We start from the raw sequence: 23,860 nt of genomic DNA on the forward strand, positions 1-23,860 counted from the left end.
GTGCAACACGTGCAACACACCGGATGGAGAACGGTTACGCGACCGACTCGCGCGGTGCCAGGTTGTCTGCTTTAAATTAAAGTCGCGTCATTCCTGGTCGCACACACGTCGAGTATTCCGGGCTCGCGTGAAGGAAACGTGCGAACAGTTGGAGGAAAAGGCGTTCGTGATCGGATTCGGGTGATCGCTTCTTCGAATATTCATTTATCTTGTTTATAAGCTATTCTTCAAAATTATTATATTATGCAATTTTGATTCCAAGACACGAGTACATTACATCCATACAGTTGTATCTCTCTTTCCGTACGAATCGATGTTGCTTAAAACGTTACAACGAACAATCGAAGGATTGTTATTTGCTTCTAGAAAGAAAAAGAACGACGATACGCCTCGATACAAAATAGCAGAGGCGTGTTTTCGTAATCTCGTTGGAAATTGTTCTCCTGGATGGCCGGGAAAGGAATCAAACGGAAGGTTTCCAAGGTTTTTGAAGGAAATTCTTCATAGAGAAGACACAAGGAAGGAATAAATCGGCGATCGAAATCGGTCGGTCAAATAATATCAAAAGTTGCGCTTAAAGCAGATTTGCAGAATGGGACGAGTTCAAGGTCTGAGAGTTCTCGAATAATCGTGCTAATTGTAATGATATTCGAGTGTTAAATGATCGTGTTTGAATGTTCTCTTCTTTTTATTTTATTTTATTTTTTTTTTTCGAGCAACGGTATCAACTGTTGTTGCCATTTTTCTTTATCATATCGACATATGTCAAAAGTAATTGCAATTACTCTTCGAATTTTCGAGCCAGGAGAATTGCGAATTCGCATAATAATTATCAAAAGTGGAAACGAAGGGGGAAAAAAAATTTCGTGACGTCCGAAACCGGATAGTTGAACGAAGCGAGCCGAATGTGATTAGATAAATCTTGTTTTTCGTTAATTGATATATAAGTAATTGTTGTTTAGCATATTTGTGTAAAAGAGAAAACGCGCAAACGCGTGTATAAAGAAAATTTCAACTCAACGCAACGAATTTCAAGTGTACAACAGTAATTTGTACTACGACCAACGCGCTTATTTTAGAGGAAAATAACATAAGAAACTGAAGGAATCTTCCGTTACTTCGAACAATCGTCCGAATCGAACGATTCTCGATTACGATTACAATTACAAAAAAGGGAAAAGAATTTCGAGTAATAAAATGCAAATTAAACGGTAAATAATCTCGGAGCAAAGGCTGTAATCAGCCGAACCGGCTCCATAGTAACCGACACAACAATTGTGGATAATTACGTTAACGTTAGCGTGAATTTATTCGGAATAAATCGAGTTTACACGATCGAGTTTTAAACGCGAGAACATCTTTTTTGAAAAAAAGAAAGAAAGAAAGAGAGAGAGGGATACGCGTCGATATCGTATCGTGTGATATTTCACAGCCGAAAATAGCGAGAATCCATGGGCCTAGGAAGAAAACTCTGCCTGGAATCGCGTGTGCGTGCGTGTTTGTGTGCGCGCACGTGGAATACACATCTACGCCAACTGGACTGCGTGAGCAGTCGCGATAACGATGAACGTAATAATTGCAGTTGCGCTTTGCCTCGTTCCAAGGACTGCGAAGAAAAAAAAAAAAAGAAAAAACTAACCAGTCTACAGATCTATCTATCGCTTGCGCATGTGACTGAAAAAAGGAGGGGGAGGAAAAGGAAAAAAATGAATGGATTCTGAATTCGCAATGAAAATTTTTCCCTTACGTAACGTTCGGATGCCGAATAAGGAGATAAGGAAAATTAAAATTAATGACTGCCGCTCGAGTTGAACAACGAAACGCATCTCTCTCGAAACCATTAGCTAAACGAAACGAAACAGGCTAGATTAGCCACCCTTCTTCAGGCAGGGAGAAGAGAAAAATTAAATTTCTCAATTTCATGTCGAAATCGAACGATGTAGAAAGATCGAATACGAAAAAAAAAAAAAAAAAAAAAAATTAAAAAAGAAGAGGAATCGAAAATAGAAACAGAAAATTCAAGGATTTCGTAGTTGTTCACGCGCAACTTTCTGGGGGCGCGCGAGGGAATCGCGCGAGAATCCTCTGATAAAACAGAGGAGTCGTTGAACGGCTGAAGATTTATTAAAAGCCCCGCGCAGCCTTCTCTCTTCCCTCCTCTTTTTTCTTTCATTCCCAAGCTTTTACGAGCGGATATCAACCCGCTATCGCGAAACTCGTTCCGCGAAACGGAGAGATAGGGACGAAATAACGCGTCGAATAATATCTGGCTCGTGTGAATGTCCACGTACCGCTGTTTACGAACACGTATCCACAGATTACCGTGTTTACAGCGGAGAGATCCATCGAGAGACTCGAAGAGGCAGATTAGAGGAAACGATCGATCGGGGATGGAAACTGGGGGGGGAGGGGCGCTTGATCGAACGAAATAAAATCACGTACTCTCATCCGACAATAATCGTTCCCTTCGAAACAAAAATTTGTTTTTTTTTCTACCAATTCAAGAGTTTCTAGCTCCAATCCTATCTCTTTCCTTCGAAAAAAAAAAAAAAAAATTTGTTTCTTCCAATTATTGCTCGCGATCGACGGGTTGTCCTTCTTCCTTCCGAATTAATCGCGACTTGCGTTTTAATTCCTCCTCGTCGGAGGATTTCCATTCCATTCCAGCTTTGACTCGGGAAAGGGCAGATCTCTCCGAGTCGTTCGAAGGAAAGAGGAAGTGGAACAACGTTGGAGGGCGTAGAGATCGAGTACTTGGCTCGGTCAAGTGCACGCGATATTTGCCATTCTCTCTTTCTGCCCATCGATTGGTCCGCGCGGATTGCATTATTCAAACCGTTGCGAATCCATTATCCCGCGACTCGTCCACGGTTGGGAACACTCGCGAAATTCCAGGAAACAGCGTCACGCGGATCTTGGCAGGATCTCGAGAAATTTAAAACTCTCGGGAGAAGTTGGTCACCCAACGATATTTCTTCGAATGGAAAAATAGAGCCTCGTAGAGGAGTGGAGGAACACGTGTGCCGAGGAAAATTGGAAACCTCGTTAGGGGAGGAAAGAAGGATGGTCGTTGCAAGGATTTATCGTTGTCCTTCACGCTCTTCTCGAACAAGATAAAACTCTTCTCGAATGCTTTTCTTCGAAAGGAAAGAAAAAGAAGAAGGAAAGTTGGAATCTATTCTTAGGCCAAATCCGAACAACGTTTGCCAGATGTCGCACACTTTGAACGCTTTTCCGTTCAGAACTCAAGATAATCTGTCTCTTTCAATAATAAGCACCGCGTGTCACCTTATTCAACCGGGAAACTCCTTCAATTGTTCCTTCAAGTGACTAGTTAACACAGACACTGTCACATTCGAATGTAATTAAGACGACACGTAAAGTCTATTTTTTCTAACAATTTAAAGTTTTAAAAACGATATATATATATATATTTACGTTCTACGATTCTAAACAAAAATATCGTTACTTTTCTACCTAGTAATAATAACAATAATTCCAACACTGCTGAAAGTTGGAAGAAGAAAGGGAACACGGTGTCCCAACGACCATTTATCATTTCCAGGACGGTGAATACCACGTGAACGATGGCCTGGAAACGTCCGTTTGGATCCCGCGTCTCACCTCAACCGATCATTATCCTCCGTTCGAAAGTTTTACTCGGGCAAAGAACCCATCGCGAGGACTCGTCCAGTGATAAATTAATTCAAGGCCAGCGGGAATAAAAGAGGTCCATGGACTCCTCGTCCGAGCCGTGTGTTTTCGCGTACTGTTATCGAGATGGAGCGAGGTCGGAGGTGGCCCACGTTTCCACCGAGAAAGAAATCCAATTTCGGCACGCAGCCCGAGGCGCATCAGCTGACTCGAATTGAATCCGAGAAAAGATATCACAACGACGACCGCGACGAAACGAATCGAGACCTTTTGTCGCCGCCATTTTCACACTCCTCGGGGAACAGATTCCGTGGAATAAATCATGCGGTTCGAAAGAATTTTTCCTCCGTTCTTTTCGACCGATTGGAACAGGTTCTCTCTCTCTCTCTCTCTCCCGATCGAACGTGTTCTTCTCGAATAAAGAGGTGTTTGTTCTTGTTTGTACAGAGAGGCTCGAGAGAAGTTCGATGACTTTTCGAGATCCTCCAGAGAAGAATATATTAAAATTTATATACCCACGTAAGTTTACGTAAGTTTTTCTTTTCTCTTTCGCGTACACACAATTCGTACGCGATAAAAATAAGGGATTGAGATTTCGTATTCTTACGCTGGTAAGGTCTTAGCTTCACGCGTCTCGCGTTTCGAGCGCCAATAGGCGTACCGATGCTTCGCTTATGTCATCGAGTAATAAATATAACATCGCGAAATTGTTTTCCCAACAATTCGAAAACGTATCGTTTTACAAGTTTACATATCGTCGCAAATATGTGTAATTCTATCGAAATGAAAAAAAAAAAGAAAAAAAAAAAGGATAATTTGAACATTATTGTAGGGAGATAACAGTTATCACGGGTCAAAGATAAAAGAAACGATGGTTCATCGAATCATCGAATTCGAAATGACACAATTAGCCGACGATATATAACTAGTTTCAAAAAGAAAATGTTTTTTCACAAGCAGTTTGTACTCCTTTTCAAACCCACATCCTGTTTCGCTCCTCCTCCTTGGGATCCGATTCATCCGTGCGCAGCTGTTCCATCTAACGAAAACGCCGCGTTTCCTCGAACGCTTACGCTCGCAGCCGGTACAAAGCGTAGTCAGCTGACGGTGGAAACGTCACGTGAGCATCGATACACCGTGAGACAGTCCACCGTTTAAACGTATGTGGATCGCGACCAATATCGTGACCAGGTATATATTTCTTCTTTTTCTTCTTATTCTTCCCCGCTTTGGAACGACGCTCGATTAGAGCTCGAGGATGAATATGAGAGCGATTTATTTATTTATTTCGATCGATCGAAGAAAAACGAACGAAATATTTCGAAATTCGTTGCGTCCGCCGCTGCTAATCGAGTTTCCATCCTTTCGTCATTCTCGCCTCGATTAAGCCTCAATTGACGCAACGATCGACGCAACGGTCGAAGTCATTGTGGCTTCGAGGGAAACGAATATCCCACCTGTTCGCTCTTACTTGCTTATAGATTGATCCTCGGATGCTTACGTAACGCGGGTATTGCAGGGCTCGGGACATTATGAAAAGCACGCGATTCTTCAACTTTTCGATCCCGCCAACACTCTCTTCCTCTTCTCTGTTACATAAGAAGAAACAATCGAAATGACGAGTGCTCGTGGGGAGATGTCGTTGCAATCGATACAAAGTGGCGAAATTCTCTCCGCGGGACATTCGCCAGCGAAGCAGTTCCCTTACTCTCTCTCTCTCTCTCTCTCTCTCTCTCTCTCTCTCTCTCTCGTAACGCGTTATGTCATTACTTTACGCGATACACGGTTATCGTATCGTATGCACGCTTGTAATGGCTCGAGTTCGTAATTAAAAATTTGTCGAAACAAAGAGCTCGTGTATTTTTTTTTTTTTTTATCGTGTCTATCGCGTGCACGTGTGCCGCTATTATTATCGCATCGTCGAATCAAGGGTCTGAGAGAATTCTATATATATTTTGTATTTTTGATGGGATAACAGTGATTCGAGACTCGTTTCGATCGAATAAATATAATATTCTTCTGATTATCGCGTTTCGCAATTCCTGGCGATCTTCAAAGATCAGCAGAAATGGATCGCCGGTTAAAAATTCCGCGATAAGGAATATTTTTCAAGTTACAACAGTTGATTGGAATCGACGATTAGAGGAAAAATCGACATTCCGTGCGACAAGGATTCTCGTCGATCTACGATGAGTCGCTCGAAGAAACAATTGTTTCTTCTCTCGATTTTACCCTCGACGAAAACATTTGGACGAACGCGTTCAAACGTCATCGCACCCTTGAAATCGATAATTGTCCCCGAACTCTTGAAATATCGGCTTTAAGTGTCAACGTGGTTCACGATGGATGAGAGGAGACGCGCTTCGAACGAATGTGTTCGGTCACTCGTGTCGTTCACATTTGATCCCAACGAAACGCCCACGAGTTCGTGGTTACAGTTTTTCGCCCAAATTTCTTGCCACGAGTCTCGCTCGTCGTTGTGGCTAATTAAAAAGGAACGATCGAATTTTATTTCACGATTCCACGGAAACAGTTGAAATTTGTTACTACCGAATAAAAAGGAGAAACACAATCTCGCTCTCTCCCTTTTACGAGAAAAAAGGAAAAAGGAAGAAAATAAGGCGATTATGATATAAACTACATGGAGCCGCGAGTTATATTATTCGAACCAGCCAGCGCAACGAGATAACACGCTTAAGCCGACCGACCCACTTCCCGTCGTTTAAAAATCGACACTTCGCCTATCCAGTCCAGCCTAATTTCGAAACTTCCCGTTTCGTTTTTTACCGAAGCAACAAAAAACCGCGTTAAAAACCGTGGATCGATAGCGGGCCAACAGCGAAACAATGCGCTGTTCCCACGTTCGCTTTCCCTCTCCGTCCCTTCTCTCCCTCTCTCTCTCTCTCTCTCTCTCGTTCGTGGGGCCGCGTGCCGGCGATTAACCAATTTTGCCGAGAAGAAAACGATGCGTCGACCCAGTTTCGACTTCGTGGCGACGTTCTCGAAGAAACGAGATCGTTATCCGTCCGGATAAAAGAATCGGGTCAAAGTTGGCGTTGCGTTTGACGCGGGTCAAAGTCTTGTTGCGTCTACGAGTCGGTTGCCTCGAGTCGGTCGTTTTTTTTTTCGCTCGAAGCAAGGGAAAAGGAATTCTAAATTTACGGCGAGGAAGGGGGCTGTTTAACCGCACGATTGGCGATAAAAGAGAGAAGAGGGAGAGAATACGAGTTCGGCGGTGGTTATATGGCGAATGTTATATCGTTGGAGTTTTATGTAAGCAAGCAGGTCGAAAGATGGAAACCTTCCGTTTTTCCTGATCGCCGACCCTTTTAATTCAGGCAATAAAAGATCGTTGTGTAACGCGCACGCCGCTCGAGGGAAGTGTAACGGTTTCGATTAATTTGTTGTCAACCTTCTCTCTTCCGTCTCTCTTGTACGTTGTAGAGAAAGAAAATCGTGCGAGGTGGAAAGGTAAATGGAAGGATGACGAATTAATCAATGTGCACAAGTTCGAACAATCATTCAACTACCGTATTATAAATTGCCAAAAATATTTCGTGGAGAATTCCGACACGAGGATCAAATTGCAAGGAAGAATAGCCGAATCAGTTATCATTAGAAGAGAAATGGAATATTTGGAATTGAAAAATATCACGAGAGAGACGGAATTGCGAGAACGAATGGAAGATTTCGCGCGAAAATCGAAAGTAAGGAGCGACAAGAGCGAACTTGATCGTTATTTCAGGGACCGGTGGAACGCGAGGCGCATCGCGACACCGAGAAGAGTCGGTCGGTCTGCGGTTGCGTCACGTCGTGGAACGTGGATTGCCGCGTGAAATCCGAGGTGGAATCGCGCGATAAGACGGGCGAGGATAGAATAGGAAAGAACCTTAGACGGGGAAGAAATCGATTTTACGGAGAACGAAAAGGACGAACGTGTTAATGAACGAAGCGTTAACTTTCCGCTCGCGCGTATTATCGCCTTTTGTATTTTCGAATATAATATAACCGGTATTTTATTTATTCCGCTCGTCGCCACTCCGAGAATAAAGAGGATCGTGAAAAGAAAGAAAGAAAAATAACAACGTCGTTAGCGAGATTTCTATAGATTTTTAGCGGATCCGTGAAAGATGTCACTGTCCTGATGGAGCGCAATTCGCAGACTCTTAACGATACTGGAAGGACGTTTAAAGCTCGTTGAAATTCAAAGCGTGAACGATTCTTGGAAAATCTTAATAACCGTGCGCTACATCGCGAAGAAACGTTGTCGAAAAACGCTGTCCAAGTGTTAAATTCAGGAGACGTTCGATTTTCCTAATGCAATCACCTTGCGAGAATGGAAACAACACCTGTCGGAGCGCAATTCGCACACTCTTCGCAACGATATCAAAGATCGTAGAACTCTTGAAAATCTTACGTACACACCACGTTTTCTTTATTGCATTTCGATCATCAGGAAAAGGTTATTGAAGCATTGGGGATCGTGGAATACGGTTAATACTCGCGTCGAGAAGTGGTCCCTAAAGTGGAGAAAAACAAGACGGAGCGAGATAGCTAATTTTAATCTTCGCTCGAATGCGATAAACAGAAGAACGACCAGAGAAATTGGTTTCTTCGGGAGGAAACGTTCTATTTTTAACGCGGCTCGATTTCTGGCGGAGAGAGAGGCTTTCGAAACGAAGACGATAAATCTGTCGACAAAAGTTGACAAACTGCCTTCTCTAAACATGGGAAGAAGGTTTACTTAAACCCTGTCGAACGAATATTAAAAGCAATAAGGAAAAATCTTAACGTGCTTAATACGATCGACGAATCGTTAAATCCCTCGTCCATCCACTTTCCTCGATCGTTGACCGTCGATACCGTCCCAACGAAATGCGTTATAATAAAGAATGGTTAAACATTGGCATTCATTGGCAACGAGCTAGCCTCGGCCAATATTCAACGTTCGAGTTCACCGCGTATCGTCGCCACTATCGGCGTACCATGATCGTAACGAGACTCGATCGAAATACCGTGTTTGTTCGAATGCGGCCAAATACATTTCGATCGAAGGAAGAACGTAGTAAGTCGCGTCCATTGTTTCGCAAAGACTTATCTTCCCGCTGATATCATCTGCCTCCTTTCTCCCCGCGTTATCGACGATAAGGATCGTTATTAGCCGCCACGATCAACGAAACCTTATCCTTACTTTTCTCGCACGAATTTCGAAGGGAAACCCGGTCTCGAATTCGAAACGATAAAAAATAATCGTAGCACGAGCGATGAGAAAAGATCTATGTACGAAATAAAATCTCTTCCCTCGACTCGATTTTTTCTTGCAATTTCAAATTCTAAATTTTCGCGATTCAATCCAGGATTGAATCCTCGTTTCAAGAATCGTAGGTAAGAGTCAAGTCTGTGGACGAGTGTTACAGGCAGGAAATGAGAGAAGAGGGGAGGGAGAGTGGGGTTAAGGAAAATTCACAGGTGAAGAAGCTCGTCACTCACCGGAACCGTAATCTATGCTCGGCGTGGGTGGAAGGTGGCTCTCAATGGCGGCCTTGCTGAACAAATAGATCGGATTCGTGTCGGTTCCGGCCGAGTAGGAGCACACACGCGCGGTTGGTTCCAGGCTCTCGCCTCCGCTCATCAGGAGCACCTGGTGCGCCGAGACCACGCCGCATTCTCTCTCGATCGCTTCCTTCAGTTGGGCGACACTGCGCAGAAAGAAAGAAATCGTGTTAATAATTGGTGGTGGAGTAAAAAAGAAAGAAAAAAGAATTCAAAGATTCCGAATTTTCAAAGTGTTCAAATTCGTTCGACCGACCTCCATTCGATTTGATTCGCCGTGTTATAAAATTCGAAGCGGTGCCATCCATCTGATTCGAGAAATCAAAAGTGACGAAAGGAATATCAAAATATTCACACAACTTTCGAAATTCGAAGATTCTGACGTGACGAATTTTCAAAGCGATTCGAGCACCCGCCAAGAAATTCAAATTCCTCCAAGACAATGGCTCGAATGGATCTCCGTGTTTAATAATTTTTGATAATTATCCGAACGCGATAAATTGTACGATAAATCGGGGGGCGATCGTACAGCTTCAACGTCGTCGATGCCGTGATTAAGGTCAAGATTATCAGAGAGGCGTTAGAGGCTGTTAGAGGAGGGAACAAAAAGTCCGGGTAATTGGGGAAACTTGGAAGACTTCTGCGTAGCCGAACGGGTATCTAGCACGAGAAAAACGTTGCGGGAAACAGTTGAACACCGGGAACAACTTTACGCGACCTGGTTTTTACCGAGGCGAGAAGAGAGCTGGCAATTGCCGGATGATGCGTTTCCGTAATTCTCTTCGAGGAGATGAGCAGGATAAAAGAAAGAAAGACCGAGCGACTACTTTCGATCTCGAATATAACCACTCTCTGTCTATATCCGTTTCTATTCCAAGATAAACAATAACGAAGAGGATCGATTTGTGACGAAAAGCGCCCGAGTGTAATTCGATTGGTCCAAGAAGGATAAAAGTGCAAGCTACGATCGGGGCGGCAATTATGTCAAGGCGATATTCATAAAGGCGAACGATAAAATGTTAAACAGGTTTACAAACGTGGAAGAAGAAGAAGAAGAAGAAGAAGAAGAAGAAGAAAAGATTCGCGTAATTTAAAAATTGCGCTTATCGGATTATCGTTAATAGCCAACCCTCGTTACTTGATCTCTCCCACGATCGTCATTATTTTTTTCAAATAAACGACTCTTCCTTTTATCTAAAAAAAAAAACTACTGTTATTTCTCTACACGTTGCGATATATATATACACACAATTACCATATTATTCCGTTTATTCGTCGCGTATAGAATAAGCAATTACAAGTGACGAGCGTTTATTTTCTTCCCGATCGCGAACGTCGCCTAGCCAGGCGTACGTCGAATTCGCGAGTAAATATATTCCAACTCGAGTGGCTCGAGTTAAATACCCCTCCTCCTCTCAAGCTGCGCGTCCTTTCGCAATTAACACGCGCAACGCGCATCGTATTCCTCGCTTTGGACAAAACACCGCTCCTTATCCGTTATTTAACCTTGGCAAGGGTGTTGACAAAGACTCGAGTTCCAATTCCTTTTACGCGCAATATTTATGGCGCGAGGGAACGTCTCGCGGTGGAGGAGGGGGGGAGAAGAGGAATAAAATTCGCTACGACGGCGATTCGAAACGAGATAAAACGCACCACCGCGGTGGATAAAAGCGGTGGAGAAACGTTTGTATACCGGTTACGTCGAATTTCATAATTCTCGAACAGATTCCTGTCACGCTTCCTTCGAACAAATACGCGTGCGAGAAGAACATGAAATCAATTTTTACTCTTCGTAACGACGCGCACTTTTAACCCGCCTTCTTTTTTTCTTTTTCACGAGAATCATCTATCGAGTCGATCCATCCAACGAAAAAGATCCGAATCTAAAAATTAAATACCCGAGCCAGATTATATATATATATATAGTGCGGTGATAATCGTCCCTCGATTGCAAAGAATAAAATAAACCGCAAATGGAGCTTGAAACGGACACGAAAATTAAACGATAAATATCTGACCGCAAATGAAACTAATTAAATAAAGAGACTCGATTATACACGGTCGACGAATAAACAGGATATTTAAATTCGTTTATAAATTCCCCCCAATCGTGGTTCTTCCTTTCTTCCTTTTTTAACTCTTATCTACACACGATTTTCGAGACAATTTACTATATACTATTTATCAAATCACCAGGAGAAAATAAAATCGATCGATTTTAACACTGGCCAAAGAATTTTTCTTTCTAACACACAGACCAGTTAAAATCCACGCGCTTTACAACACTCGGAAATTTATTCTTTTCGCGTACACCTCGCGTAATTACGAGCGCGAGAATAAAGATCACGCCACCGTGGATCGACACACATCGTTAATTATCTCTCCGAAGAACAAGGTCGATGGCCGCGCTATCTTAAACCACAAATATCGAAGGTGTCTCGTGTTTTCCGTACCTTCCAACATGTTGGCGTCTGTGCGCGTCAGAGCCCGAGTTCAACCGAGTTTGCGCGCCAAACCGTGCGACGATATCGAGAGTGTGTATGCGTGTGTGTGTGTGTGTGCCAGCGCGCTAATTGCGAATGGGGGAAAAGAAGAAAGGAGGTTCGAGAGGTTTGGGGAACGCAAAGGGAGTTGCGGAAGTGGGTGAAAAGGGAACCACGGGATGAGCGTTGGTTGACGAAGGGTCCAGACAGTTCTGCCTGAATCACGATGGTTAATTTCCACGTTATTTACCCTGGCTTGAAGGCAAACGGTCCGAGGCAGAAGGAACAACGTCCACAATGGGTTCTCAGCGAATTGTATTCGAGAATTTTCCAAATTCTTATATAGATCAACCGTGTGCAAGATGATAATTGCTCCAGCAACAATTGGTAAAGATATAATTAATAAAAGAAGCTTTAAAGAAAAATTGTTCATTATTCATAAATTTAACGAACCTATAATTAATGAAATTCCTGATATACGTAATGAAGAAAATTGCAAAATCCACTTAAATAAGCTGATAATGGAGGATTCAACAACAATTCATCCTGTTCCTGGATATATAATAAATTAATAAAGTAATAACAACGGATCCTAATATTAATAGAATCCAATCAATTTCAAAAATCCTCCAATTGGCATTACTGTGAGAAAAATTATTAAAAGTGCATGGGTAACGTTTTCCAAGAATCGGTTGGAAAAGAGATCTGCGGAAGGAGAAAAGCGCAGGATCCGTCCGGCGAAGCGTAACGCGGAGTTTAATCGGAATAATGGACGTTGTACACGATTGCAAAACAAAACTTGCCGCTCTTGGCCGGCGATAGGCACGGCTCTTTTTATTTCCCTAATTCACGTTAGCCTCGTTCCGCCACCGACTTTTCCCGCCGGTCAGCTTCGTTCGTACCGTTAACACCGTTACCGTTCCAGGGAGCAATGTTGGAGTCGAAACGAAAGTTTCTACTCGTTAACGTTCCCACGAACGGGTTTGTACGAAGGAAACGATCGACGCCGCCTATACACGCCTCAACTTGTTCTATTCAGTTCGAGGTTTCGATGAAATTTTTTTCATCGATTCGACCCGACCCAGCTTCTTCGAACTGTGACTAAAAAAGGGGAAAACTTCTCGCCCCCCCCTGTGTTTGGCTACAGCGTGAGTCACGGCGTCCATTCGCTGAGAGGGAAATCGAATTTTTGGATACGCTCGAAACATCGAGATTCTCCAAGCATTTTCTCAGAATGCTCGCCAAATAATTTATATACGTTTTCCATTAACAATTGAAACATCTTGACTCTGAACTTTTTGGAAAAATTCGTACGATTTCCTTCCTCCACTCTGCTGGACTTATACAAGTAATTTCTCACACGGACAATCGTGCGAGGAACTCTTATTTAAAGAGAGAAGAAGGTGAACAGGCCTATCGATATCCTATTTTCTTATCGAAAAGGGCGAGGCTCTCTTTGCGGGCCAACTGCACAACAACGTTTATCGACAATCTTTCGCGCACGTTCGGTTTGTGGCGGGAAACTGAGTAATAAAATATAGAAACGATATTGCAGCTAAAAACGAAGCGCATTATAGCATCCCTGTGCTGAGGATCGATGCGACGAGGTTAAATCGCTCTTTCGTTGTTTCAAACGAAATTCGAGGGCAAGGAACGCTCGTAAAAGAGACGTAATGAATATATACACACACGGTTTCTGTTGTCTTCTTAATCTCATTAACCGTCGTTAAAGAGAACGTGTTCATTGGCCTTCGTGAACACGCGCGGTGGAACTCTTTGGTAGCTCTTTGGATCGGACGAACGAACTGGGACGGATTAATTTGTACGGTTTTAGAAAAATTACGATCGTTCCAATGAATCTACCACGAGATTCTTAATTTTGGAATACACGTCGAAATTACACTCTCATCGAGATCTCTTCTTATTCTCTATTCTATTTCAAAGAATCTCGGGGGGAGGGGGAAATATTACTTGCAAAAGTGAAAAGAAACTTACTCCTTGAACCGAACTGCACGTCAAATATTCAACGGAATCTCGAATGGAATACTGCGATAATGCGCACGAGATGGCAGAAATGGAGTTAAAAAGTTGAAACTCGATTCGTTTCGAGGGATGCAGTTTAAAGGACTTGGCCGATTTAAACTGTGGGTCAAACTCGTGTGCGGCACGAGCCAATGGTCGCCCACGTACGACACACAGATTTCATTACTATTTTCGTAGCAACCTGCGCTTGTTTGTTGCACACGCACATCTCTCTCTCTCTCTTCTTCTCGAACGAAGAGGCACTCTGTTTGTGCCCACGTTCGTCCGCGATAGACAGAACAGTTTTGCAATTCGCTCACCTTCGAGAGATCCTTGACACTTCGTTGTTCGCGATTCTCGCGCTCCAGGGAGTTGCTAAATCGAACGTGTTGTTGGGTTATGAAGGTGAACGATATCGATTTCATTGCTTGCATTTGTCCCGACAAATAACATTTAATTCTTTTCGAATTAAATTCGGTATATTCTTCTCGATTTATTTAGGATTAATCGTTTGTTCCAATGAATGAATTCTTGTTCTTTGGGGAAAAGACGAGAAAGGATAGAATCGGGGAGAATCGGTGAAATTATTCGATAGGGATGATATCGTTGCCTAACAGATCGCCTCGAGTTCTATACGGTGTTTCCAATAACGGGATTTCACGGTTGAGTGTATTGTATAGTTTGGAATAATAAACAGCGTTAAACTTGCTGCGAAATAACAACGACATTAAATCACTCATCTGAGTGCAGTAACTGAGAAATATTCATAGAATTGTGCTAAAAGTGCTTTATTAGTTAATGAGTGGATTGTTTGCCGCGCTGCACGGGTCAAAGTAAAATATTTACGTATTGAAAACGAATGCACGAATTCCATTATTATAGGTTTTCTCGCCACCTGGTTTTCTCTCGTGAAAAAATCGAGACGCACGAGAACGGAAAGAGAAAGAGGGGGAAGAGGGGGAGGGAGGGCGGAAAGGTTCGACAAAACACGCAGAGGCGAGAAGACGACTTCTCGACGCACGTATTAACGCGCGTATTCATTCGATTATAAGAGGTGGTCGAGGAAGCGGATCTGTTTATTGCAAAAACGACTCATGTGAACCGGCTACGAGAGGATGTGTGTATATACAGGGGACTTTTGCGCTCGAAGAAATGAGTTTCCGCAACCGGGCAGCATTCAAAGCGAGCTCGGTCCGATAACCATCGGCGAGAGTTTAACGAGGGAGTTTAATCTGGCAATAATATCGAACGTGCCTGTTAGAATTTTTATTCGCAAGCAAATAGTACACTGTATGATCGGATAAGTGTATCTCAATTGCGAGGTTTTTGAAATAAATATCGTTAATAGAGTTGCTCCTTTAAAAATTGTCCGGCTAATCCTTTCTTAAATAATCGAATCATGGATTAATTAATTGACAACTAAATGAGAACATCAGTTCTTAATTATTAAGGGGAGAGCAAATAATATGATGATGAAAATGTACAACGTTACTTGTTACTTGTTACTCGAGGATTTATAAGGTTAAGCTTAATGGTTCGTTCTTTTTTTGTTCGACGACGAACAATCAACGACTCGAGAGGTGCCGTCCATTCTTTCGAAACGAAAAACGAATTTGCCCGACACCAGGCAATTATCTGTTTTGCGTTCGTTAAGCGAGAAAAATACGAGTAGACGGAAAAATAAAATATTCTTACCCTTGTCTAATAACGACCGAATAAAAAAGTAAATAGATACATTTAATATTTAAGAAGTGGATAAATAATATTTTCCATATTTATAAATTCCTAAGAATCAAAAAAGTTACTAGTTTTTCAAATAGAAAATTACAAATTTTCAAATATTTTTGTGCATAATACGATTATGAATTTATCGATGATTAGCTAACGCAACTCGAAAATAAACAAAGTAAAAGCAAATCAACGAAATACGCATGACGCAAGATCCTAACCTATTACGAGCGTAAATAGCAACAGGAGTAGTAAACAAACGGAAGCAGCAGTGAAGCGATACTCACGTCTGCAGCGCCAATTTAATGTCGAAGGTGATGGTAGTGCCGGTGTCCACGTGGAATATATACAGCATTTTCGGGCCGGTCAAGCTTCTTCTAGTCCGACGACAAGAGTGAAACGGCCAGCCCGCCCAAAAGACTCCACTGGCATTCGGTGGTTCTTGGCGTCCGGTATTCGCGACGCCCGACGAAGAGGAGCTGACACCTCAGGCCGACTCCTGTAGTCAGCTCGATCGGGGCCGTACCCCTCGTTTCACAGCGCTCGCGAGTACGGCCCCCTCGGGTTTATGCCGCATCGATCACCAATCCGTTCGTCGTCGTCGTCGATTCACGCAAACTCGAGCTAGCGTTCGACCAGCTTTGCACCGCGTCTCGTTGTCGAGTGTTTCGTACGTACGTTGTTTCCTCGTTATTATCTTCCGTCGTGATCGACAGGTATCGATGTTGGAAGCTGGATAGAGTCGCGCGCGTAAACCGACGAAAAGATGAGCAACAGCGAAAAAGCTCGAGAAATTCAATACGATACGTGTATATATATATATATATAATGTGTGTGTATATGTAATGTGTTATATATATATATATATAACGTGTATATGTATAAATTGGTTCGAAGGAAAGCAGCGATGGTGTCGTTAGATCTGGCTGCCTTCGAGCACTCCTTTGGAGATTCGTTGAAATACTTCACGAAAGAATAATGGTAGGTGTAATAGTAGAAGCGAAAAGAAAAAGCGATATATCACGAGATCATCGGTAACTAAGAAATCCCACAGCCTTTGGGAGGGAAGCTATTGTTACAATATCTCTTAAAAAAGATCCGGACGATCGGATAGGTAAATGACAGGTAGACCGAGATATAACTGTCCGTTTGAATCTACGATCGTTATTTACAGGACGGCTCTGAGTGATTTTCGTTCCGACCAGATGAGTCGGGAATGAGAACGAATGGGAACGTAGAATCCCTTGAAAACGGGAAAAAGATTAATTGATACACTTCGAAAAGTCTCGTACAGTCGATCACTTCACCATAAAATATCACGTAATAACAATTCTTGTTTGTGTTGTTGGTCCGCCTGTCATCGAAGAAAATTGTTTTGTATAGGTTGTGTACTGTTGCTCCTCTAAGTATCGGTCGATCGCGTCCTCCGGATTTTGTGATGTAACGAAGCACTCTTGCTACGGCTCGACGATCTCTTTAAACACAGTTTACGAGGCAGTCACCGTACAATAATTTTGTGTACGCAAACGAATATCGAACACGAATAAAATCGTTGGAATAGAATCACCGTTGCAGCGATGGAGGACTGGTCGACGCGATAAACGAGTAGTCCCGGATCAGCTGCTCGTCAAAACAAAGCACTCGCGCGTACACGAAAGGCTAACAATCTTTTCTCTAAATCTCTGTTACGTTGTCTAGATTCGGACGGAGAACGACACGAACGACAGTATTCTATGCTTGTTCATAGATGAAAAAACCCGACGCGATATCACACAGGACGCCAGGATCTTGTTTTATATCGTGACGAACCGTGTATACGCTGAGAATGACGTACCGACCACACAAACAATGCTGCGCCACTCGCACGGGAACGTATGCGCAGAGATCGAAGCACGAAACAAAGAAACTCCACTTTCGCTACGGATTTTCTCGTTTATGCCTTTATTTGTTGTATCTTCCGTTCAGATATTGTTACTGACACTTGTGTGCTTCGCGTTGCTGCCGTATTTTCACCGCGAATGCGCCGAACGCTTGCCCGAGAATGTCCACTTTTATAAAGCTCTTGCACCGTGCCAAAGAGAGAAGGTAGGGGGGCAACTAGCTTGGCGCAGTCCCGTTCGACATTTTGCTCTGACGCATCGCGTCGCCAGCTGTTTACTGCCGAGTCCAGGCCTGGTCGAGCACGGAGGACAGAACGTCTGCTCTCTGTGTGCTTAGCTTACGCAGATATTCCACTCGCCTCTCAGCTGTTCGTTCGCGATCGACGCGCCATCTCAACAGTGCAAAGATGGCGTGTGCGATGCGTGCAGTAGTAGTTTGAACATGTGCGTAGTTATATTATAAAAATTTTATGTTGAACGTTTTATTTTCATCCCTTTTCCATTCCCTTTTACGTTATTATGGAGTGCGTGAGTATTTTGTGACGAAATTCGATAACAGGTATAGTGTATTGTGTGTATCATGAATGAATGTTGAAACTTCCTATTCCTTGGGTATCCATGTCGTTTGAACCGTGTCATGCGCAGCAATTGGTCGTTGATGAAATGGAAACCACTGTTATACCTCCTCGATTGAAATATACTCCATTTTAAGTAAGTTAATCCTTCATAATAGTATTAAACGAACGATGAATAATTTTCTTTTAATGATTTTTAAAAAATGAAATACGAATCGATGATAAATTACGATGATATATATATATATATATATGTTATCTATTACAACTGATATTATATTAATAAATTTCTTTTCAAATATCAGTAAGTTTTATAACAATTAATTACATTTACATCGTTCTATTTTCTCATAAATTTAAGTTAGAAAATTGTATTCATATAAATAATAGTTTCGAAAGAATATGTAAAGATGATAGCGCTGTCATCGACCGAGATAATTTTAACGCGCATGCGCATAGCTATAAATGGTCCGCCGCCATTATCGCTTCCGTGTGGAGATTCTTTACGTTAAGTCGACTGTGAAAGGGGAGAACGATGCAAATTTTGTACTGGCATCGTGGGGTTGTAACTATACGCGTCCTGTTTGTTTATATTCCGTAACGCTATCACAGGCAGGGGATTGTTGAGAAATTGAGGTTTCATTACTCTACAAATGTGTAAACGTTTCATGAATACGTGCCTTGATTTTCGAAACAAAAAAAAAATGATAAATTTCCTCTAAAATAACATCCAACAACCAGAAATAACTATTACCATTTGTAAGCTATCAAATATTGCGTAGTTCGTAAATACCTCTAGCGCAATGCATCATTTATTTAGTTAATTATCAAGCTTACTCTAGGAAATAGTGTATATACATAATTCAAGCCTCGCTGTATAATGTAATAAATAATCATATAACTACGCCATCGGATGGTAATACAAAGTCGAACGATACCCCGCTAGAAAATGGCATAATAATATTTACCTTGACGGGGAATCGTTCACCTTTCGCCCGAGGCCATGAGAGCCATAAACGCGAATCGTTCTCCCGCTTGTTTCGCCAAGCATTGTTTCACGCGTAATTCCAAATCGATACACGACACGATGAAATCGCAACACAGTTATAGCAAGTGCCGTGGCATCTCGGTGAATTTTAATTCTGTCGCGGTTTGCCCGTCAGCGGCACGGTGTCAATGTATGGCCAGGAACTTACTACGTCGTGACTCTATTATCGACATTAACTTGCTTTAAGACCGATGTAGTAGAGGCGATCTTGGCATGTGTGCGGGCTGTATAAGTGTGCCGACACGTGGCATACGATAAAGTTATAGATATATATTGTTCGTTCGCTCGTATCGAGAATTAAAGGACTCGTGAAGGAGAGTAGGAAACGGAGAGATACAAAAATATCTGTGAAATAGCTTCGAGGTGCCGTTGTGTACAATCGTGCGATAAATGGATTGTTTCTTCATAATAGTACCACGCGAGAACATGAAAATATATTATCGTATCTGTTCTATGTTTCGCGCAAGGGAGAAAATTTCATTTCATCTTTTCTGCACACGGGCATTGTTACTGAATATACAATATTGCTATACGATGACAAGGGATAATGATTTTCTCGATTAGTCATATGCCATGCATTTCGTACAACTCATGCTCCTATATGCAAGTCAATAAAGAAATCATATCATATTAGAAAGAAATCGCACATATTAGAAAGACGTTACTCTTGTTTTATTGTTTCGCACATGGAAACATTTCGAATTAATCTGCGAATGTTATCGCTCCGATTGAATATTGTCACGTTTAGAAAAGAATATTTGATAAATGGATTCATCAGATTAGAAGATAATTGATTTATGAATTATGAAAAACTGATTACATTATATATAATTAATATCTTTTTGTGTGTACGGAGTACACACGGGTTATCTCGCCTATCGAGAAAAAACATAGAAATGACAGAAATTTAAATCGAAAATTACACAGATAGGATAAACTTTCTTGCATTTACTTGTCAAAATATTGATAAAGAAACTATCGAGAAGCATGATAAATTAAATGAAGAAATTGTTATCCCAGGGCCGTACCGTTTTAATCAATTCATAGGCCGGTAGTTCTACACGGTTGGGGATCATTAACGATCGTTTTCCCCTCGTGAAAACGCAAACCTTGATGCAGTCTCGTTGTAAGTAACTAGTCGATGCCTGATTTCTCGATTTTGCGATTGCGAAATATTGCGCGAGCATAATGTAATCTATTCGTTGGTCAAAAGTCGAAGACGAAACACACTCGCAAAAGACACTCTTGCGATTCCTTTTTTCCCTTTCTTCTTCCTTCCTTTCTTTTTTTTTTTTTTTTTTTTTTCTTTTCGTCAAATTTATCGATTATCGATTATCTTTCTAATGTTTTTTTAAAAATTTATCCGTACAAAGCGAGTTTTGCTCGTTTCTATATGCAAATCAGTTAAAAAGTTACGGATCGATAATCGCATTGCCGCTCCAAAATAATGGCTGCAACTAAAGTAAGAGTGGCTGGAATAACATGGTAGAAAGAAGGTGAAACTTGAACTTTGCTTCGCGGCAATCACGAACCGCGACTTTTTCTCTCCAAGAAAAAAAAAAAAAAAGAGAAAAAAAGAAGCAAAGCAGCTAGCAAACACCGGTGAAAATAGATTTTTCTATTGTCAGAGCCTATATATTTATACACAGACACGTGTACACGATACACTTTCCCCATTGCGCTCACAGCACTATTCCACGAGAGAACATTGCCAGTTCTAAATTACCGGGACTATGCGAGTGCATGATTCTAGCTCGCTTCAAATTACCTATAATATAACTAGGTAAAATTATATCCGTGAATTCAATTTTAACGAAAATCGTGAAACCTTTGCCACCGACGTTTCAACACTTCTCTTCATTCGGAATTTCATAAATATTAATAATAGATTCCTCTATTACTTTCCTAGAGGAGTACAATCTATTAAAAAAAATTTATATCCCTCGTAAAAGAAAAAGAACGTACTACGATCGAACGGAATCATAGACGAATGAGCATTCAGTTTACGAGTTGGACCATTCCCTAGAAACCCAGAAACCCCAGGAAACCCAGATGTAATATATTTCGTGTGCAACAGCGCGCAACAGTTTCCCCTCATATACGAATAATAATTCAATTACTATTGGTGGTGGGAGAAAGAAGGGAGAGGGCAAAGGAACGATGAACACGATGGAAAAAAAGAAGCGTAGCCGCAGCATGTGAATCATTCGAAGGCGTCGAACGAGCGGATCGGACGGGAGAAAGGTAATCGAGAATAGCATTTATTACTTGGGACGATGAGAACGAACGAGAATGTATGAGAACTAGTATGTGGCGGTATGGTAGTGGGGGAAAGATAGTTTTCTACGTTTGCTCTCGGGAGAAGAGGCGCACGACGATTCTTGCGTGTGCGCGCACACGCGGTTTCCACATCTCTCTCTCTCTCGCTCGCTCGCTCGCTCATTGGCTCGCTCTCTCTTTCTCTCTCGTACACTCGAAGGTCTCTCGTTAGGCGCTACAGCACGCGAATCGCTGGAGAGCCATGCGGGAGGTACGTGGCCAGAGCGAGGTCAGCTCACGCACGTGCACGTCGTGCGTGTCTCGTATTATATGTTACATGTTACGGACGTCCCGTTCCACTGGCAAAGGCGTAACCGGCGAATAGGGTGCAGCCATCGACGAGTTATTAAGCTATTGCATAATGATTATCGAATTTTTTTTTTTCTTCTTTTTTTTTTTTTATCATTCACATCCTCGTTAACCTCGCAGTCAACGAACTGCTTGGGAACGTTGCCGCACGTTATTTGTTGAACCTTGAAACTGTTGCTTCAACACATTTTAACACAGGTATTTTCGATCGGTTTGAAATTACATCTCGATTGTGATCGATTTAATTTGATAATATTAGCGGTATTATATTTTTATTTTTATTTTTTGGGATTAGATAGATGTCGTTAGGTTTCGTATAAATTGTAGATTTGGGATTGTGTATGTATGGCATCCGAAGCCACGTGTCAAGGATATATAAAAACGTCGTAAAAATGGATACGACTAGATAGGAAATGGTAAAAAAAAAAAGAAAAAAAAGAAAAAAAAAGAAGTGGAAAAAAGAAACGAATGGTTGAATCAGAATTCTGGATTTCCGGATTCGTTCGTTTTATTTTATTAGCATTCATCAATCGAAACCGCCCCCAGTCACCATTTTCTCTAGTTGACCTATAATATTCGAAAACAATTTCCATTTACGATTTCAACGTTCTATTCTATACTTTTTTTTATTACCTTCATTAACATTCGTAACCTAGAATCGTGAAAAGAACTTGGGATCACGTGCACGTTATCGAAGTAACCAAATACCAAATGTTTCTTAGACATTTATGGAGGAGATGTATATTTTTCTTTAGAATAATATTTTTCTTTTCATTTTGTTTCAAAAATTACCTATCACATATGTACACGAAACTCTCGATAAGACGCAACAGTTTCTATATAAAGTTATTCTGAAACTGCGAATTCGTATATATGTATATCAATTTTTTTTTTTTTTTTTCCGCGTACCATTTATAGCGAAGGATCATATGATCACGTTAGTTAGTTAGGTTCAACAAATGTCTGTAATCAAAGAGCAGCACGCGGTAGGTTCGCGTTATCGCTCGTAGACGATTATATAAGTTCAGATTACGCGAACGCGAAATTAATATTCGTATTCGCGTAGTATACCGTAGTTTATTGGGAAAAACAGTTTCGATCGTAGGAACGCGATAAATCGAATAAAAATAACATTTGATTTTATCGTCTATCTTTATCATCGCGTTGCAACGCGATGACGAGTGGTGACATCTCCAACAAAGGTGATTTTCATCGAAAGCAATTAAATACTTTCGAAAAGTTCAAGGATTTGGTTAAATAAGATAAGAATCGACAAACATTTTTGTAGAATCTCTCGAGGAACGCTTCCCTCGACAACTGCTAGTTTCTACGCCGTTGCGAGGCGATAGTAGAATATCGACGTGTTCTCTATTCCCTTGGTCTAGGTTATCGGCCGTTCCTTTTTATCGTTCTTTTCTCAATGTCGACGATATTTTTTTTTTCCACGATAGCAAACATAACGAGGAAAATGGAGATAAGAGATAAGGACATGCCCAAACCGTCACAAAAAAAGAAAAGAAACCAAGCTGATGACCAGTTGCATCTAAAATATACATATAAATGTGTGCATCGTTCGGTCGATATTGGGAGGAGAGACGGGGAAAAAAAAAAAAAAAAGAAAATTCGATAAGAAAACGGAGAATTGAGGATATTCGGATAGAGAATTAAAATATTTACTTTGAAGCGAGAAATACCCATCCGATGTGACCGATAAATCATTGCGGTGATCAAGAGGTAGATAAAGAACGCTTTATTCGTTCACTGTGTATATAATAATCTCTGCGCAATAGGTTTTATCTAGCCACGTCACGAGCCACGACACGATACACACGCTGTTCTATATTAGGCGATTCGAAATATATTTCGGGCGACGCGCTGCTGCTCGATGATCACGGAACGAAACCGCGGCGAATACTTTCGTAACAAGGAAACGCGACGGATAGATAATGTTTATCTGGGTCTGGACGATCCGTCACAGTCGTTGCACCAGTGACGAATTAACCACCTGTCTGTTCCCTCGCGGGATTACTCATCGGTTAAAATTAGAACTTTTTAGATCCGGATCGATCGTGGCTTAATTCAACAAGTCAATCGGTCGTCGGAGATGAGTGCGTTAATTCTCGCGTATGTTCTTTATTGTGAATGGATGATCCCATAGTGAGGTGATTCGCGCGTATCGATAATACACGGACAATCAACAAAGATTTTGCAATCTTTATCGCCGTTTCCTCATGTATTCGAAGATACATGTCGAAATAACTTTTTCCAAGGTTTGATCGTTTCAATATA

General features: G+C 41.6%; 2 protein-coding genes across 4 annotated transcripts in view; one reads left to right on the forward strand and one right to left on the reverse strand.

Annotated features, from left to right (window-relative positions):
- The window catches only part of Atg17 (autophagy-related 17), a 39,993-nt gene extending 24,138 nt beyond the window's left edge, over window positions 1-15,855 (reverse strand). For both annotated transcript variants that reach the window (XM_086915558.1, XM_086915557.1), the window contains exons 1-2: window positions 15,728-15,855; window positions 9,145-9,353 (exon numbers count right to left, since the gene is read on the reverse strand). In XM_086915558.1, the coding sequence (XP_086771684.1) occupies window positions 9,145-9,353; window positions 15,728-15,795 (277 nt within the window). In that variant the 5' untranslated portion in view covers window positions 15,796-15,855. The remainder of the gene's footprint in view (window positions 1-9,144; window positions 9,354-15,727) is intronic.
- Window positions 15,856-17,681: 1,826 nt separating this feature from the next.
- The window catches only part of LOC100866861 (cytochrome b5), a 58,780-nt gene continuing 52,601 nt past the window's right edge, over window positions 17,682-23,860 (forward strand). Inside the window, exons 1-2 of one of the 2 annotated variants that reach the window (XM_086915571.1) lie at window positions 17,682-17,848; window positions 17,966-18,031. The gene's annotated coding sequence lies outside the window, so the exon portion shown is untranslated. Of the gene's footprint in view, window positions 18,032-23,860 lie in introns of both variants that reach the window. The other variant, XM_086915567.1, reaches the window with a different exon arrangement.

The sequence above is a fragment of the Apis florea genome, unplaced genomic scaffold, assembly GCF_048593485.1.
Source record: "Apis florea isolate Af1SG1 unplaced genomic scaffold, ASM4859348v1 contig_3793_pilon, whole genome shotgun sequence".
NCBI lineage: Eukaryota > Metazoa > Arthropoda > Insecta > Hymenoptera > Apidae > Apis > Apis florea.